Source organism: Eleutherodactylus coqui, chromosome 9, assembly GCF_035609145.1.
Source record: "Eleutherodactylus coqui strain aEleCoq1 chromosome 9, aEleCoq1.hap1, whole genome shotgun sequence".
Lineage (NCBI taxonomy): Eukaryota > Metazoa > Chordata > Amphibia > Anura > Eleutherodactylidae > Eleutherodactylus > Eleutherodactylus coqui.
In genome coordinates this window covers 168,619,050-168,636,821 of record NC_089845.1, presented here as the reverse complement: position 1 = coordinate 168,636,821, position 17,772 = coordinate 168,619,050, and the positions used below count along the sequence as shown (strand labels likewise).

The 17,772-nt window shown below is 50.7% G+C and overlaps 1 protein-coding gene across 3 annotated transcripts in view; it reads left to right on the top strand.

Moving 5' to 3' along the window:
• The window catches only part of PHF20L1 (PHD finger protein 20 like 1), a 110,219-nt gene that overhangs the window by 14,470 nt on the left and 77,977 nt on the right, over window positions 1-17,772 (top strand). For 2 of the 3 annotated variants that reach the window (XM_066578776.1, XM_066578775.1), the window contains exons 3-5: window positions 11,133-11,304; window positions 14,780-14,864; window positions 15,377-15,465. In XM_066578776.1, the coding sequence (XP_066434873.1) occupies window positions 11,133-11,304; window positions 14,780-14,864; window positions 15,377-15,465 (346 nt within the window). The remainder of the gene's footprint in view (window positions 1-11,132; window positions 11,305-14,779; window positions 14,865-15,376; window positions 15,466-17,772) is intronic. The other variant, XM_066578777.1, reaches the window with a different exon arrangement.

Sequence of the window (17,772 nt, the reverse complement as noted above, 5' to 3'; positions counted from 1 at the left end):
TGACTTCACCGATGCTTAGGGGCGCATTACACCCCTTGGCTATAAAAGAGTTGCACGTTTTGTTGCCCACCTACCTTGAGGGGAAGCGGTGGAGAGTCACAGAAAGTTGTAGGACCCGTTAGACTGATTGTAACTTGCAGCACAACTGGTAGAAGCTGCAGCGCAAATCACATCTGCTCACTGCAAAACATTCTATTTCTGACGCAACGACGGCAGAAGACGAGCCGAGTTTATTAATATGGAGCATTTTACTCCAACCGACTCCGGATAAGGAATGAAAGAAAGCTCACAGTTTTCAGGGATTTGTGTTTTCGTGCAGAAAGCTGGTTTACTGCTGCAAGGGCTGGGAGTCTGATTCCTGTTTCCCCACCCACTCCTAGAGTGTGCCCGCGGGTACGAGTGCCCACAAGTCCTGCTTCCTCCACTCAAACATAGCCTCGTACAGAGAGTCTGCGAGTCCTAATGCCCCGGCATAGAGAGAGCCTGTGTGTCCTGCTTCCTCCACCTGAACATGGATAGTCTGCAAGCTCTGATTCCCTCTAACACAAAGCTGTGAGTCCTAATTCACCCCACTGCAGGCTCTCTATGAGTAGGTGGGGGAAGCGGACTCACAGGCTTTATCTATGAGTAGGTGGGGGAGGCGGGACTCACAGGCTTTCTCTATGAGTAGGTGGGGGAAGCAGGACTCGCAGGCTTTCTCTATGAGTAGGTGGGGGAAGCAGGACTCGCAGGCTTTCTCTATGAGTAGGTGGGGGAAGCGGGACTCACAGGCTTTCTCTATGAGTAGGTGCGGGAAGCGGGACTCGCAGGATTTCTCTATGAGTAGGTGGGGGAAGCGGGACTCGCAGGCTTTCTCTATGAGTAGGTGGGGGAAGCGGGACTCGCAGGCTTTCTCTATGAGTAGGTGGGGGAAGCGGGACTCACAGGCTTTCTCTATGAGTAGGCGGGGGAAGCGGGACTCGCAGGCTTTCTCTATGAGTAGGCGGGGGAAGCGGGACTCGCGGGCGCTCTATGAGCAGGCGGGGGAAGCGGGACTCGCGGGCGCTCTATGAGCAGGCGGGGGAAGCGGGACTCGCGGGCGCTCTCTGAGCAGGCGGGGGAAGCGGGACTCGCGGGCGCTCTCTGAGCAGGCGGGGGAAGCGGGACTCGCGGGCGCTCTCTGAGCAGGCGGGGGAAGCGGGACTCGCGGGCGCTCTCTGAGCAGGCGGGGGAAGCGGGACTCGCGGGCGCTCTCTGAGCAGGCGGGGGAAGCGGGACTCGCGGGCGCTCTCTGAGCAGGCGGGGGAAGCGGGACTCGCGGGCGCTCTCTGAGCAGGCGGGGGAAGCGGGACTCGCGGGCGCTCTCTGAGCAGGCGGGGGAAGCGGGACTCGCGGGCGCTCTCTGAGCAGGCGGGGGAAGCGGGACTCGCGGGCGCTCTCTGAGCAGGCGGGGGAAGCGGGACTCGCGGGCGCTCTCTGAGCAGGCGGGGGAAGCGGGACTCGCGGGCGCTCTCTGAGCAGGCGGGGGAAGCGGGACTCGCGGGCGCTCTCTGAGCAGGCGGGGGAAGCGGGACTCGCGGGCGCTCTCTGAGCAGGCGGGGGAAGCGGGACTCGCGGGCGCTCTCTGAGCAGGCGGGGAAGCGGGACTCGCGGGCGCTCTCTGAGCAGGCGGGGGAAGCGGGACTCGCGGGCTCTCTCTGAGCAGGCGGGGGAAGCGGGACTCGCGGGCTCTCTCTGAGCAGGCGGGGGAAGCGGGACTCGCGGGCTCTCTCTGAGCAGGCGGGGGAAGCGGGACTCGCGGGCTCTCTCTGAGCAGGCGGGGGAAGCGGGACTCGCGGGCTCTCTCTGAGCAGGCGGGGGAAGCGGGACTCGCGGGCTCTCTCTGAGCAGGCGGGGGAAGCGGGACTCGCGGGCTCTCTCTGAGCAGGCGGGGGAAGCGGGACTCGCGGGCTCTCTCTCTGAGCAGGCGGGGGAAGCGGGACTCGCGGGCTCTCTCTCTGAGCAGGCGGGGGAAGCGGGACTCGCGGGCTCTCTCTCTGAGCAGGCGGGGGAAGCGGGACTCGCGGGCTCTCTCTCTGAGCAGGCGGGGGAAGCGGGACTCGCGGGCTCTCTCTCTGAGCAGGCGGGGGAAGCGGGACTCGCGGGCTCTCTCTCTGAGCAGGCGGGGGAAGCGGGACTCGCGGGCTCTCTCTCTGAGCAGGCGGGGGAAGCGGGACTCGCGGGCTCTCTCTCTGAGCAGGCGGGGGAAGCGGGACTCGCGGGCTCTCTCTCTGAGCAGGCGGGGGAAGCGGGACTCGCGGGCTCTCTCTCTGAGCAGGCGGGGGAAGCGGGACTCGCGGGCTCTCTCTCTGAGCAGGCGGGGGAAGCGGGACTCGCGGGCTCTCTCTCTGAGCAGGCGGGGGAAGCGGGACTCGCGGGCTCTCTCTCTGAGCAGGCGGGGGAAGCGGGACTCGCGGGCTCTCTCTCTGAGCAGGCGGGGGAAGCGGGACTCGCGGGCTCTCTCTCTGAGCAGGCGGGGGAAGCGGGACTCGCGGGCTCTCTCTCTGAGCAGGCGGGGGAAGCGGGACTCGCGGGCTCTCTCTCTGAGCAGGCGGGGGAAGCGGGACTCGCGGGCTCTCTCTCTGAGCAGGCGGGGGAAGCGGGACTCGCGGGCTCTCTCTCTGAGCAGGCGGGGGAAGCGGGACTCGCGGGCTCTCTCTCTGAGCAGGCGGGGGAAGCGGGACTCGCGGGCTCTCTCTCTGAGCAGGCGAGGGAAGCGGGACTCGCGGGCTCTCTCTCTGAGTAGGCGGGGAAGCGGGACTCGCGGGCTCTCTCTGAGTAGGCGGGGAAGCGGGACTCGCGGGCTCTCTCTGAGTAGGCGGGGAAGCGGGACTCGCGGGCTCTCTCTCTGAGTAGGCGGGGAAGCGGGACTCGCGGGCGCTCTCTCTGAGTAGGCGGGGAAGCGGGACTCGCGGGCTCTCTCTCTGAGTAGGCGGGGAAGCGGGACTCGCGGGCTCTCTCTCTGAGTAGGCGGGGAAGCGGGACTCGCGGGCGCTCTCTATGAGCAGGCGGGGGCAGGGGGACTCGCGGGCGCTCTCTATGAGCAGGCGGGGGCAGGGGGACTCGCGGGCGCTCTCTATGAGCAGGCGGGGGCAGGGGGACTCGCGGGCTTTCTCTATGAGCAGGCAGGGGAAGCGTGACTTGCAGGCTTTTTCTATGAGTAGGCGGGGGAAGCGGGACTCGCAGGCTTTTTCTTTGAGTAGGCGGGGGAAGCGGGACTCGCAGGCTTTCTCTATGAGTAGGCGGGGGAAGCGGGACTCGCAGGCTTTTTCTTTGAGTAGGCGGGGGAAGCGGGACTCGCGGTCGCTCTCTATGAGTAGGCGGGGGAAGCGGGACTCGCAGGCTCTCTATGAATGTTGGAACTCGTAAAATAGATTTTAACATGAAAATGCTGAATCTGTTAATAGGCTGATATATTCCTGAGCTCAGTGTTCAGACGCTGAGCCCGCGCCATCAGTAGCGGCTGTGCTTCACAGCTGGATTCCCGCAGCAACAGCAGGAATCGGTGAGAACACTGCTGTTAACCCCTTACATGCTGCAGACAATGTTGCTCACAGAGGGAGGACACACTTTCCCCTCTTTGTTTAACAAAAAAAACCAAAAACCCTTATTTGGTATCACCGCACCCGTAATGATCTGTACGGTAAGGCAAACCCCTTTTTATCCTGTACAGCAAACAATGTAAAAGAGGAATAAAAGCCAGAATGCCCTTTTCTCTCATTCCGCCTACCCAAAAAACACAATTTCCGTGATCACAGGACTACAGCTGATCAGGCGACACACAAGCCCCCCCACAGCTCTGCCCATAGGAAAAAGGGGAATGTATCAATGCAAAAAAAATTCAAAAAGATTTTTAATGTGTAAAACTAGAAAAACCGAAAAGAAATATATATAGTTTTGTTTTTGTTGGACGCGTACAGAGCTGCAGAAAACGTGGATCCTGTCATTCATGAGGCACGGTTAACACTAAAAATAAAAACTACAGCTCGCCATGTTGACGGAAAATAAAAAAGTAATGGCTTTTTGAGAACTGGAGATGAAATCCCCAAAAATTGTTGACCTAAGGACCAAAATAGGCCGCACCAGCAACGCTTATAGAAGGTATGAGGGCCGATACACGACACTCCTGTGTGTAGCATGCGGCTGATGGAGGGGCTTGTGATGCGTCCATCGGTCGCCGGCAGCAGTGTAAGGCTAGGGCCGGATCCGGTCAGCCGCCGTGTTATGGAGGGCCGTGCTCGCTCTGACCTGACCAATATTTTGGAGGGGGGGGGGGGGAAGGGGGCTAATAACTGCCCTCCCCATGAGAGGTAACTGCCTGAATAGAGCGATGTTTGCTGCTGCCGTGTATGAAGGGGCCTCTTCAAGCTTTAGGAAAGGTACAAAAGAGAGAAAACAAGCAAAACCGTTCCTCAAAGGGAAAACACCAGAAATACACAAGATGCCCGGTTCTTGGGGTCTCTGGGGAAGGAGGAGTATACATCTCACACTTGGGTCGGACCCCAGCATTTGTGCACCACCCTTCACACGGGCGTATCTTTCATCCGTATTTTTTGACATAGGACACACAGAGAGGAAGTAGAATGGAAGGATTTGCCTTTCTTCCAGATCTTGCGCCCACTCCTGGTTTGGGCTCGCACAATGCTGATGAACGATAGGCCCGTGTGAAGGAGCCCTGAGTCTGGGGGCGATGCCTGAAGCTGCCCACTTCTTTAAGGCCCGTTTACACAAACATGATCGCTCGAAAGATGGCTTTTGAGCAAGTTTTGAGCGCTGATCGTTGTCTAAATGGGCCTTTAGCGAAGCTGGTAAAGGGCCGGCACTGGAAACCTGACCGGGTTCCTTGTCTGACTTCCTAGTTTGGAGCCAATGCCCATCTTCCCCTCCATAGAAGTTGCACAGATGGCGCTGCGGTGTTACAGCTTACGCTATTGGTCGTGTCCAAGTGGCATCCATTAAGCTTTTGATTGCTGCTATTTACTACGATCTATTTTTCATATTAAAAAATGTTACACACTGCAATACTCAAGTATTTCAGTATATAGTGCAAGCATTCAAATGATCACACGTTCCAGTCCCCTGTTGGGACTAAATAAGTGTTTATATAGAAAAAAAGGTGTTTAAAAAATGTAGATGGTTAACCCCCCCCCCCCCCACATGTTTGGTATCACCGTGTAAGTAAAAGCCCCAACTATTAAATTATCACCATCTTTATGCTGCACGGTGAGGGGCGTAGAGGGAAGTATGGATTCCAGAATTGTGGCGTTTGTTAGCCCGGCTGCCACAAAAATTATTTAAAAAGTGATCAAAAAGCTTGTTTCTAAAAATAATAAAGACCACAAAAGAAAAGTAGTACCTGCAGAAAACAAGTCGTCACGGAGCCCCCAATCTGCGGAAATATAAAGGTCTGGTCTCAGAATATGGCGACAGAAAGCAATTTTTGTGTAAGTAACGCTAAGGGTGACGACCCACTACAGTTTTTTTTTCACTGCGAAATTTACCGCAAATCGTGATTTTGCGCGATCGTGATTTTAACACGTCCCATAGACCCCTGCAGGAAAAAAACGCTGCCAATTCCGCTGCTTCAAAACCTGCGGCACAAAGAATAGACCTGCTGCGGCTGGAGAATCCGCGCCACAATGTCGGCTCTACCGCGATGGGTTCGTCGTCCCATGTGGACGAGATTTCTGAGATCTTTCCCACGTGGCTGGCTAACACCCAGATTAGTGTCCGCCCCGTGTGAACGCAGCGTGAGGGGGCTGGTCACTTTCTGGGAACATTTTGTAATCTGCTGTAAATAAATGTCTTATTACCCGGGTTACCACTCTCTTTACATCGGGGCCCCCATACCTGTCACATGATGTAACCCCATGAGCGCCGTCCTCCCATCTACGCCTGTGGATACATGGACAGGAGCAGGGGGAGGAGTCAGGGAGGCGGTCACATGGGTACGTGGAGTAATCACCGCCATCTCCGTTCTTATAAGCTGCAGTGTGCCGCATCTAATGTCTCCACAGGGTTTGGGGGCCTCGAGGTGAAGAATACGGGGACCGCTGAGAGAGCCCCAACAGCTTACACCTCTTACCTGAGGGCTGGGCTTCTGTTGTAGTCGCAAGTCCCACTTGCTGCATCTGCCGGCCCGCAGGGTGCATTTGTTCGCCCGATGGCGCGGTTCGCTCGTTCGCTCAGCGTCCTGTTAAACATTTTTTTTAATCAACTGAAGATCAATGTTTAAACCAAACAATTAGCGAAGGATGCAATGATGATTGTAATGGCTGCACACAATGAGCGATCCGGGTCCAATGATTGTGCAGCTGCCGGACGCCGTCACACCGGACAATTAGCTGCAAATTCCAATGATCGAGCAGCAGCCAATGACAGAGCGGCAACCTGCAAACAATACGTCGGAGCGGAGACCCTGCTGGCGGCAGAAGACAACTATGTGCGCATTTGCTATACATTGCCATGGAGGACCCCTTTAAGGGCTCACTTGAGCGTATTTTGGCTATGTGATCTGCAGTGCTAAAGCCCTATGCATTTACATTGGGCCATTCAGACCATCGCTTTTCATGCGCCTGACAGCGCGGCGTCTCCTGTTAGTGCATATTATGTGCATTATCGATTATGGGTACATAAAATATGCAGCGCATGTTACATATGTAATTACTGCATATTATATGCGTAACGAATACGCCTGTGTAAGTGAGCCCTTACAGAGTTTATCACGGAAAATCCCTTTAATAGGTGAACACTGTGATACAGGGTACTGCAGTGTATTGTTAATAGGTGAACACTGTGATACAGGGGTACTGCAGTGTATTGTTAATAGGTGAACACTGTGATACAGGGGTACTGCAGTGTATTGTTAATAGGTGAACACTGTGATACACGGGTACTGCACTGTATTGTTAATAGGTGAACACTGTGATACACGGGTACTGCACTGTATTGTTAATAGGTGAACACTGTGATACACGGGTACTGCAGTGTATTGTTAATAGGTGAACACTATGATACAGGGTACTGCAGTGTATTGTTAATAGGTGAACACTGTGATACAGGGGTACTGCGGTGTATTGTTAATAGGTGAACACTGTGATACAGGGGTACTGCGGTGTATTGTTAATAGGTGAACACTGTGATACAGGGTACTGCACTGTATTGTTAATAGGTGAACACTGTGATACAGGGGTACTGCAGTGTATTGTTAATAGGTGAACACTGTGATACACGGGTACTGCAGTGTATTGTTAATAGGTGAACACTGTGATACAGGGGTATTGCGGTGTATTGTTAATAGGTGAACACTGTGATACAGGGGTACTGCAGTGTATTGTTAATAGGTGAACACCGTGATACACGAGTACTGCGGTGTATTGTTAATAGGTGAACACTGTGATACACGGGTACTGCGGTGTATTGTTAATAGGTGAACACTATGATACAGGGTACTGCAGTGTATTGTTAATAGGTGAACACTGTGATACACGGGTACTGCGGTGTATTGTTAATAGGTGAACACTATGATACAGGGTACTGCAGTGTATTGTTAATAGGTGAACACTGTGATACAGGGTACTGCAGTGTATTGTTAATAGGTGAACACTGTGATACAGGGTACTGCAGTGTATTGTTAATAGGTGAACACCGTGATACAGGGGTACTGCAGTGTATTGTTAATAGGTGAACACTGTGATACAGGGGTACTGCAGTGTATTGTTAATAGGTGAACACTGTGATACAGGGGTACTGCAGTGTATTGTTAATAGGTGAACACCGTGATACAGGGTACTGCGGTGTATTGTTAATAGGTGAACACTGTGATACAGGGGTACTGCAGTGTATTGTTAATAGGTGAACACTGTGATACAGGGGTACTGCAGTGTATTGTTAATAGGTGAACACTGTGATACAGGGGGACTGCAGTGTATTGTTAATAGGTGAACACTGTGATACAGGGGGACTGCAGTGTATTGTTAATAGGTGAACACTGTGATACAGGGGGACTGCAGTGTATTGTTAATAGGTGAACACTGTGATACAGGGGGACTGCAGTGTATTGTTAATAGGTGAACACTGTGATACGGGGGGACCTCAGTGTATTGTTAATAGGTGAACACTGTGATACAGGGGGACTGCAGTGTATTGTTAATAGGTGAACACTGTGATACACGGGTACTGCAGTGTATTGTTAATAGGTGAACACTGTGATACAGGGTACTGCGGTGTATTGTTAATAGGTGAACACTGTGATACAGGGGGACTGCGGTGTATTGTTAATAGGTGAACACTGTGATGCAGGGTACTGCGGTGTATTGTTAATAGGTGAACACTGTGATGCAGGGTACTGCGGTGTATTGTTAATAGGTGAACACTGTGATACAGGGTACTGCGGTGTATTGTTAATAGGTGAACACTGTGATGCAGGGTACTGCGGTGTATTGTTAATAGGTGAACACTGTGATACAGGGTACTGCGGTGTATTGTTAATAGGTGAACACTGTGATACAGGGGAACTGCGGTGTATTGTTAATAGGTGAACACTGTGATACAGGGGAACTGCGGTGTATTGTTAATAGGTGAACACTGTGATACAGGGGAACTGCGGTGTATTGTTAATAGGTGAACACTGTGATACTGGGGGACTGCAGTGTATTGTTAATAGGTGAACACTGTGATACACGGGTACTGCAGTGTATTGTTAATAGGTGAACACTGATACTGGGGTACTGCGGTGTACTGTTAATAGGTGAACACTGATACTGGGGTACTGCGGTGTACTGTTAATAGGTGAACACTGTGATACAGGGTACTGCGGCGTATTGTTAATAGGTGAACACTGTGATACTGGGGTACTGCGGTGTATTGTTAATAGGTGAACACTGTGATACTGGGGTACTGCGGTGTATTGTTAATAGGTGAACACTGATACTGGGGTACTGCGGTGTACTGTTAATAGGTGAACACTGTGATACTGGGGTACTGCGGTGTATTGTTAATAGGTGAACACTGATACTGGGGTACTGCGGTGTATTGTTAATAGGTGAACACTGTGATACAGGGGGACTGCGGTGTATTGTTAATAGGTGAACACTGTGATACTGGGGTACTGCGGCGTATTGTTAATAGGTGAACACTGTGATACTGGGGTACTGCGGTGTATTGTTAATAGGTGAACACTGATACTGGGGTACTGCGGTGTACTGTTAATAGGTGAACACTGTGATACTGGGGTACTGCGGTGTATTGTTAATAGGTGAACACTGTGATACTGGGGTACTGCGGTGTATTGTTAATAGGTGAACACTGTGATACTGGGGTACTGCGGTGTATTGTTAATAGGTGAACACTGTGATACAGGGGTACTGCGGTGTATTGTTAATAGGTGAACACTGTGATACTGGGGTACTGCGGTGTATTGTTAATAGGTGAACACTGTGATACAGGGGGACTATGGTGTATTGTTAATAGGTGAACACTGTGATACTGGGGTACTGCGGTGTATTGTTAATAGGTGAACACTGTGATACAGGGGTACTGCGGTGTATTGTTAATAGGTGAACACTGTGATACTGGGGTACTGCGGTGTATTGTTAATAGGTGAACACTGTGATACTGGGGTACTGCGGTGTATTGTTAATAGGTGAACACTGTGATACAGGGGGACTGCAGTGTATTAGACATGTGGTCACCCAATCGCCTGTATGAGTAACCTAGTGGAAATAAGGCCACTCTCACACAGCCCGCTTTTTACCGCAATTAGCGCGGACTGCTCTACACGGTAGAACGCCTCTATTGATTTCAGTGGGGCTTCGCAGTCTAGCGCTCGATCGCGGTGTTTGTAATGCGATTTGCGAGCGGCGTCTGCTCTATTTTCGTGCATTTTAGCACTTTTTTAACGCACCTCATCACCCGTCAGCACAGCCCAAAACCATGGTAAACCTCCGTGGTTTTGATCGTGATGTTTTGCTAATGCGAGTGAAAACGACCTTAAAGTGTAAAAACCGTTGATTGGCCGACGACCCGCGGATACGTCATCGGTTTTTAAGTGCTGGAAAAAACCCTTTAATGAACTAAAGAGGGTCTCAAAAGTGTGTAAATACCCACATAGAACGAAGATGGGTTGTCCGACGTGATGCGACGCTGTGGGGGAAGGAGGGGACCTGTTAGGCGGTGTCACTAACATGACGGCCATCTTGGATTCAGCTCCAGTGGGCAGGTCGGTGTGATGTGTCGGAGTGGTGGAGAATGTCAGCGGGACAACAATGCTGTGTGCTATTCTAACATAACGTCATTCCTCCTCATGGTAAAGGGCCGTCTGGTTAATACAAAGTGATGTCAGAATGAAGCTCGCCGTTGTTCTTCTGCAATTCTCCACCAGTTTGATATCTCACACACCGACCTTCCAGTTGTAAAATTAGAGCTGAGTTCAAAATGGCCGTCATGTTGGTGACGCGGCCTAACGAGTTACCCCCCCCCCCCCCTACAGACTGTGTGCAGTAGTGCATCACCATCTGCCAAACCCTTTTCATTCTGTAGGGGCGTTTCCACACTTTTGAGACCCCCTGTGTATCATAATATTTATTACATTGTTCCATATGTCCCTCAAACCATTATAACTCTGTCCTAAAGGGAGCGGTCACCTACCTGAGGTACCATGAACCAACCTATGGTTGTGTTAGGGCAGGTGACGGGAGCCGGGGATGTAGTTTTCATACTCGACCGCTGACTATATGTTGATTAGGTTTTGGGCCAGTGCGCTGACTTTACAGGCGGACACCGTGGGACCCAGGAAGCGGGCGAGTTTGAAAGATCCACCCCGGCCCCCGGCCATCTGTCCTCACAGGGCCAGAGGTTAGTTTATGGTGCTTTAGGGAGGTGACCGCTCCCTCCGAGTATTACATCTCCTCCTGCGTACAAGCCCTCGCCGCTGCGCAACGGACAAACGCCACAAACTATGGCTGCTGGAAGGCGAGGATGAGAAGTAACAGCGAGGGAACGACCGCTGTCTGCGGCGCCAATTGAGTAACTGCTATCAACTAGGCGTCCCTGTGGTTGTGCGGATGTTGCGTTGGTCACTCGTTGGGCTCATCACTGCTGTTTGCTTTCATTAGGTATCCATCAAAGATCGAGAAGATAGACTATGAAGAGGAGAAAATGCTGGTCCACTTTGAGCGCTGGAGCAGTCGATACGACGAGTGGATTCACTGGGACAGCAGCCGCATCCGTCCTCTCGAGAGACCGGCACTACGGAAGGAAGGCCTGAGGGATGATGAGGAGAACATCGTACGTGTCCAGGCGCTCGGAGGGCTCAATATACTGACTGATGCATGGCGCTACTCTTACACATAGCCTTTACATGCAGGAAATTAGTTCCACTTATAGGGGTTGTCCGGTTGTAATCTATTGAAGTCATCAATAGTAGGTAGGCATTGGTCCACTGCATGGGACCCTCGCCAATCAGCTATACGCCAGGCTGGTGCACTTATGTGCTGATATGAATCTTGTAGGAAGCAAAAGGCTCCATTCCCACTGCAGTGGCCAAGCTTGGTGCTGCAGGCAAAGTTCCCATTCATTTCATTGGGAGCTTGATCTGCAATACCAAGCCTGACCACTACAGTAAGAACGGAGCTGTCTGCTTCTTGTAGCTGCTCGGCAGGGGATTCGGGCAATGAACACCCGTTAATCTACTATTGATGACCAGTGCTGAGGATAGGCCATTGATAGAGCCCTTTAAAGCCACAACATTTCACTGTGCATGCAGAACTTGTTGACGTACCTGGCGCCCTCTTCTCTTCTCTTTTTTTTTTTATCAGCAAGTATTTTATTGGATTTTTTTATCCTGAAATACGAGACCCTGTAAACGACATGTTGCAGAATGTACCCGGGGCGTGGGGTGCACAATACAGCTTATAGCCCACAGTTTTAGTATAGACCATCATGGAAGTCAATATGGGGTTCACAGTCCAATATATAATGGGACCGGGGTCTGGTGGGGACTGGCTAACTTGTTAGAATCCGGCACATGTCCAAGTGGGTGGGAGAGTAGACCGTATATTGGGTTGTGCTGGTCGGGGGCTAGCATGGGCAAAGAGAGGAGAGAAGAGGAACAAGAAGTAATACAGGCTTGTGCCCTCCATTAAATGTCACTGCCCAATCACTGTGCCTGGTGCATGTATGTGATATGTGTGACTAGGCTGCCAGATGTTGTTTCTCCGACTAGCCTGTATGCAGAGGGCTTTGGCATCGGCACCTTCGTCTGCGGGACGGGCGTCCAGAGGCCAGCGGGGAGCAGTTCAGACTGTGAAAGCTCACCAGGGGATTTACTAATCATTGTCCATCAGAATCCTGTTGTCATTTGCACCATAAAACTGCTGTGCGTGTGTGTTACAGTCTCTTCTGATAAGGGGTTGTGGCTTACTGACAAAGGGGTGTGGCTCAACAAAGGGGCATGGCTCAAGATGAAGCAATAGGTGCCAAAACTTTCCATACATAAGATCCAGGGGCGCTCGGCAGCCGGCCTTGTTGACTGTAGCAGGCGTGAGCTTGTAGAATAGACGCCCTCGGATGCTTCCTTAGAACAGCATGTTAGGAGTTAAAGAGACCTGCAAGCTCAGACTATGAAGGTAGCTACCTGCGGAGCCTGAGGTTGTAAGTGTTCTACTTGCCTTCATGGGCGCACTCAGTAGTCTAGGATGGGATCAGCAAGCATCTTCACGTAGCGTTCAAGGCAGCTGACAGATTCCGTTTAACCCCTTAATGACGCCGCCTATTTTGGTCCCAAGGACGCAACGATTTTTTTTGTGGATTTTCATCCCCACTTTTCAAAATAGAAGAAAAGGAACCCAAATTCTTTTAATTTTTTTTTTTGTTCATTTTGCTTCCCAAAAAAACCCCAATAAAATTGATCAAAAAGCCGTATGTAGCCCAAAATGATAACAAAAACTACAGCTTGTCACACAGAAAGCAAGCTGCCGCATTCACAGAGCTCCCTCCATGGCAAAGATTAAAACCTTGTGAGACTGCAGCCATGCAAAAAAGGAAAAAAAAGAGGTTTTTTGTGCGAGAATATGAAAAATCTAAAAAACAATCCATATAATTTTGTTGTAATGGCACGACACGCAGAAATAGACGCCTCGTCAGGTGCGCTGCAGCATTACCGCTATAAAAAAGGGTCAAAATCCGATGCTTGTTTTCTTCTCCCCGTCCCCACCAAAAAATGAGCACAAGTCATGCAATACGGAATATGAACCCCGGATGGGTCCCGGTAAAATCTACACTCCGCCATGAAGAAAGAATGCTTAAAATGTAACTAAACTTGTTATAAACGTCTGACATGACATTGTAACATTTCAAATAAGGGTGATGGAAGAATACCTCTGCAGCGCCACCTATTGGAAGGCAGTATTCCTGCAAGCCAATGTTAGACTCTTTATACAAGCCTTGTAACATCGACTGGGAATTAAAAGCCAAGCCAGCATCCATACACAGACGGCTGTTTCAGGGTATTTGCCCCTCATCAGTGGGCAGTAGGTTTCTGACTTGGCTAGCGAGAGGCCTGCGATGTGGGTCAGGAACGCTGTCTTTTCCCCTTAGGGAGAGCACCTAAAACAGTGTTTCCCAACTCCAGTTCTCAAGGCACCCCAACAGGTCATGTCTTCAGGATATCCTATAGTAAGAACACCTGCGGCAATGTCTAAGGCGCTGACAATAATTACATCACCTGTGGGATACTGCGGACATCCTGAGCACATGACCTGTTGGAGGTGCCTGAGGACACCTAGAAGGTGTGTGAGGGAGGAGACTTATAAGGCCATTCATTCTCCTCTGGGTAATATGCAAATAAGGGAGATAGAACAATTCCTCTGCATGGATTCTGTCTTGGCTCTGAATTCCTGGTCACATGGGTCTTGTGTGACGCGAAATGTTAAGGCAACAGAATGCAGTTCAAAGCTCTCACTCTCAACCTGAAGGTTGCAGGTTTAATCCCCCTCACTGTTCAGGTAGCTGGCTTAAGGTTGACTCAGCCTTCCATCCTTCCGAGGTTGGTAAAATGAGCAAACAGCTTGGTCAATGTAATAAAAACAAATTGCCTGAAAGCAGAATAAGTTGGCGCTATACAAATAGCAATGACATTGTTACAAGGCTTGTATAAAGAGTCTAACATTGACTTGCAGGAATGCTGCCAATAGGTGGCGCTGCAGGGGTATTGTTCCATCTCCCTTATTTGCATATTACCCAGAGGTGCATTATAAGTCTTCTCACTTACTCACCTGCTAGGTGCTCTCCCTAAGGAGAAAAGATAGCGTTCCTGTGACATTTCAGAAAGACTGTGCGCGTGTGCGTGTGCGCGTGTGTGTGCGCGCGCTGTGCCGCTCACTGATAACAGCCAGACGCCATAGACGTCCTGTAGAGCCTATGCAACGGCCAGCGGTGCTCAGACAAGTGCTTCTGCCCTTTCCTATTAGCGATTTGTGGGGGTTTCAGCGTCTTGGCATCCAGACCCCCACTGATCGAAACTTTTGACATGTTACTATAACACATCAGAAGTTTCTAAAAAGTTTAGTAATGCTTTAAACAGGAGCTGACAGACGAGCTCCCTGTCCATCTGCACCCGTGGCATGGGCACATCAACAATCCGTGTAAATGGGCTCTTACGTGAAAATATCCCCAACACTCCCCCTCCCCCATTGTTGTCCTCAACAGACTGATTCCCCCCCCCCACCCCCCACCTTGCTCACTCTATAACTCCTTTTTATAGGATTTTAAAGAAGGAGAAGAGGTTCTGGCCCGCTGGACGGACTGTCGGTATTATCCTGCCAAGATCGAGACCATAAACAAGGAAGGTTTGTAGTTCTGAGGGACTATTCTGTATCATCGGCTCCTCGTCTGGACACCAGAATTTGTTGGGGTTCCTACCAGCAGATGATGTACACTAGTTCAGAGTCCCCATATAGTAAATGAGGGGGTGCACCACTGTCCCCCAAGACTACAGAGGAGAGGTGCGGCCAGCTGCATATGAGTTGGTGCCTGGGTGTATATACAGCCAATGACCACTTTAATAGAGCCCCCATCTGGCAGCTCGTGGGACAACGTTTGGCTCTCAGAACCGCAGCAATATAATGTGGCGTCCACCCACAGCCATCAGAGGCCCCGGGGTGGATGAATAACACCTTCCTCCACCAGCCTGACAGGAAAGGGTCATCGATTCATGCTGCTTGCACCAAATTCTGAGGCTAATTTCCATGCAGGGAAGCAGCAATCATGAGAGGGCCGGGGCTCTAATAAAGGGGCCACTGCGTGTATATTGAAGATGTCTCCCCTACTGATAACATCCTCCTTTCTCCGACCCCTTCAGGTACCTATACGGTGCAGTTCTATGATGGAGTCATCCGATGCCTGAAGAAGATGCACATTAAGTCCATGCCAGAAGATGCCAGAGGCCAGGTAACCCTTCCTTTCCTCAGAAGTCCATGGAGCGCCCTGCTGTATACTCCCATACCGGTCTTTATACCCCTCTGTATTAGTACGGGCTCCGGGTCAGCACACTCGTTAGAGCCTTCGTCACCCGCTAGACTTCTTCCTCTTTGTACCGCATCTTCACTCCCGCTGATGCGGCGGCACAAGGCCTTGCTTTATGTGGGACCGATGTGTTTTCCACCATTGGGGGTGCGTGCAGAGGACGGTGTCGTTTCATATCCTCTGTTACGGCGCCATCTAGGTGAACATTTGGCTGTTTGGTTTTTATACTGGTCACCTTTGACACTAAATCGCCTTTTACGGTAAATCGTCTCCGGCCTTTGTCCGCCGTCAGGACCGCTCATCTGCAGGGTAATATATGTGCAAGAAAAGCTGCTTTATGCGGAATATTTACTTTTTAGAAGCCATTTTTTTTCTTTTTTAATGACACTTTAACCCTTTTTAAAGCCCATTAACCCCTAACAGGCAAGTTTAAAATTGGAAAAACTCTCCTGAAATGCCAGTTTAGTTACTGTAAATTCGTCTCATTTAGCTGAATGTCGTTTTGTATTTTGTGGAATTATTTCCGTTTTTTTATTGGAACCGCTCTCAGGTATATATAATATTATGGTTATTAGTATTGTAGTCGCAGTGCTGCTGGTGGCGTAATGCGCCACTTACTAATGTAATATATAGTGAAAGGGATTGGAGGCGGTCAAAATATTTCCGTACAAATTGGAAGCTATTGGCGTTGTTTACAGTTTTGCTGACAGTGCAAACAGCTGTGAATAAGAGGTCCGTAAATGTACACAATGACCATTCTGATTCTGCAACATACGGGACGCTTTCCCAGCGGAGATCTCGACGTTTTGCCACAGCATAAAACCGCGTGATTTCCGCAGTATAAGCGCAGCTCCAAAACCCGCGGCACCAAGCCGCATGCTTTTCCGTTGGGGCCGGCTTTCTCATAGAGAGGAGCGCGGCTGCAAAGGTAAAAAAAAAAAAGAATGGACATGCTGCGTCCCGGGAATTTGTGCCACAGCGCCAGCTTAATGCCAGCTTTGCTGCGAAGGATTGTCCGCCCTGTGTGGACGACATTTTTGACAAATCTCGTCCACATGGCTGGCTAATCCCGGGATTAGCGGCTGCTGACGGATTTGCCGCAGCGGCGTTCCGACACTTACTAATATACACTGTAAGGAATTGGAGTTGGCACAAATATTTCCGTGTAAATAGTAAGCTATTGGCATTATTTACAATTTTCTAGAACATTGCAAACAGTGATTTACCAACTTCAGCCGCTCACTGAGGAGACATGTTGGCTGGTTGCTTTTCCATATGAGCTGCATGTGATTTACCACCTCCAGCTGGTGTCTGAGGTGACATCGCGGCTTGTCACTGTCATGTAAGCTTCATTAGCTTCACGGTGGCGTTGACCCCTCTGTGGTGACATGTTTGCATCATCTTTACGGCGGCGTTGACCCCTCTGTGGTGACATGTTTGCATCATCTTTACGGCGGCGTTGACCCCTCTGTAGTGACATGTTTGTTCCCACACTGGACAACGGTTGACGATTAGATGAAGGCTGGACTGGTGTTGGCGGCATTAGCACTGGAGATGACCTGATATCACGTTCAGGAGATGTGAAGATAGCGGGGAAGGACTATGCTACGATGTTGTTGGTCAGTATGCACTGCCAGCTATGTATGTGGACATTTGTGAGGTGTCATTTATTGGAGTCTCCACACAGGGGTCCAGCTGTCTCACAACCAGCTACCAACTGCCAGACTGAGTACTGCTGTATCCATAGCAACTGAGGCGGGGAGTTTTGTTGGGCATATAGTCCGCCCGTAATCCCTCATTCAGTGCACAGTGATGGAGGACCTGTGATGACATCACAGTCATGTGATCAGGCTCTGTTGGTTTAGGACATGCGATGATATCACAGTCATGTGATCAGGGGCTGAACTCAGAGACCATGTGACTGATAACATGACGGTAACATCATCACAGGTCCTGTGAGCACACAGCTGCTGTCAGGCTCTTCGTTTCATGATGTCACCATCGTGTGATCAGGGGGCGGAGCATGTGAAGCACTCGCACGCACACACTCACGGACAAGTGGTCATTAGCACTTTGATTGAACAACTCTTATTACCGTATCTTTCTGACTATATGAGATAAAATCTTGCTGAAAAGCGACTTCCATTATTGTCCAGGGCAGGGGGGTCTGACAGATCCAGAGACCTCTGACTGCTGCCCTAATGATTTAGCAGTGCATTGAAATGGCGTGCT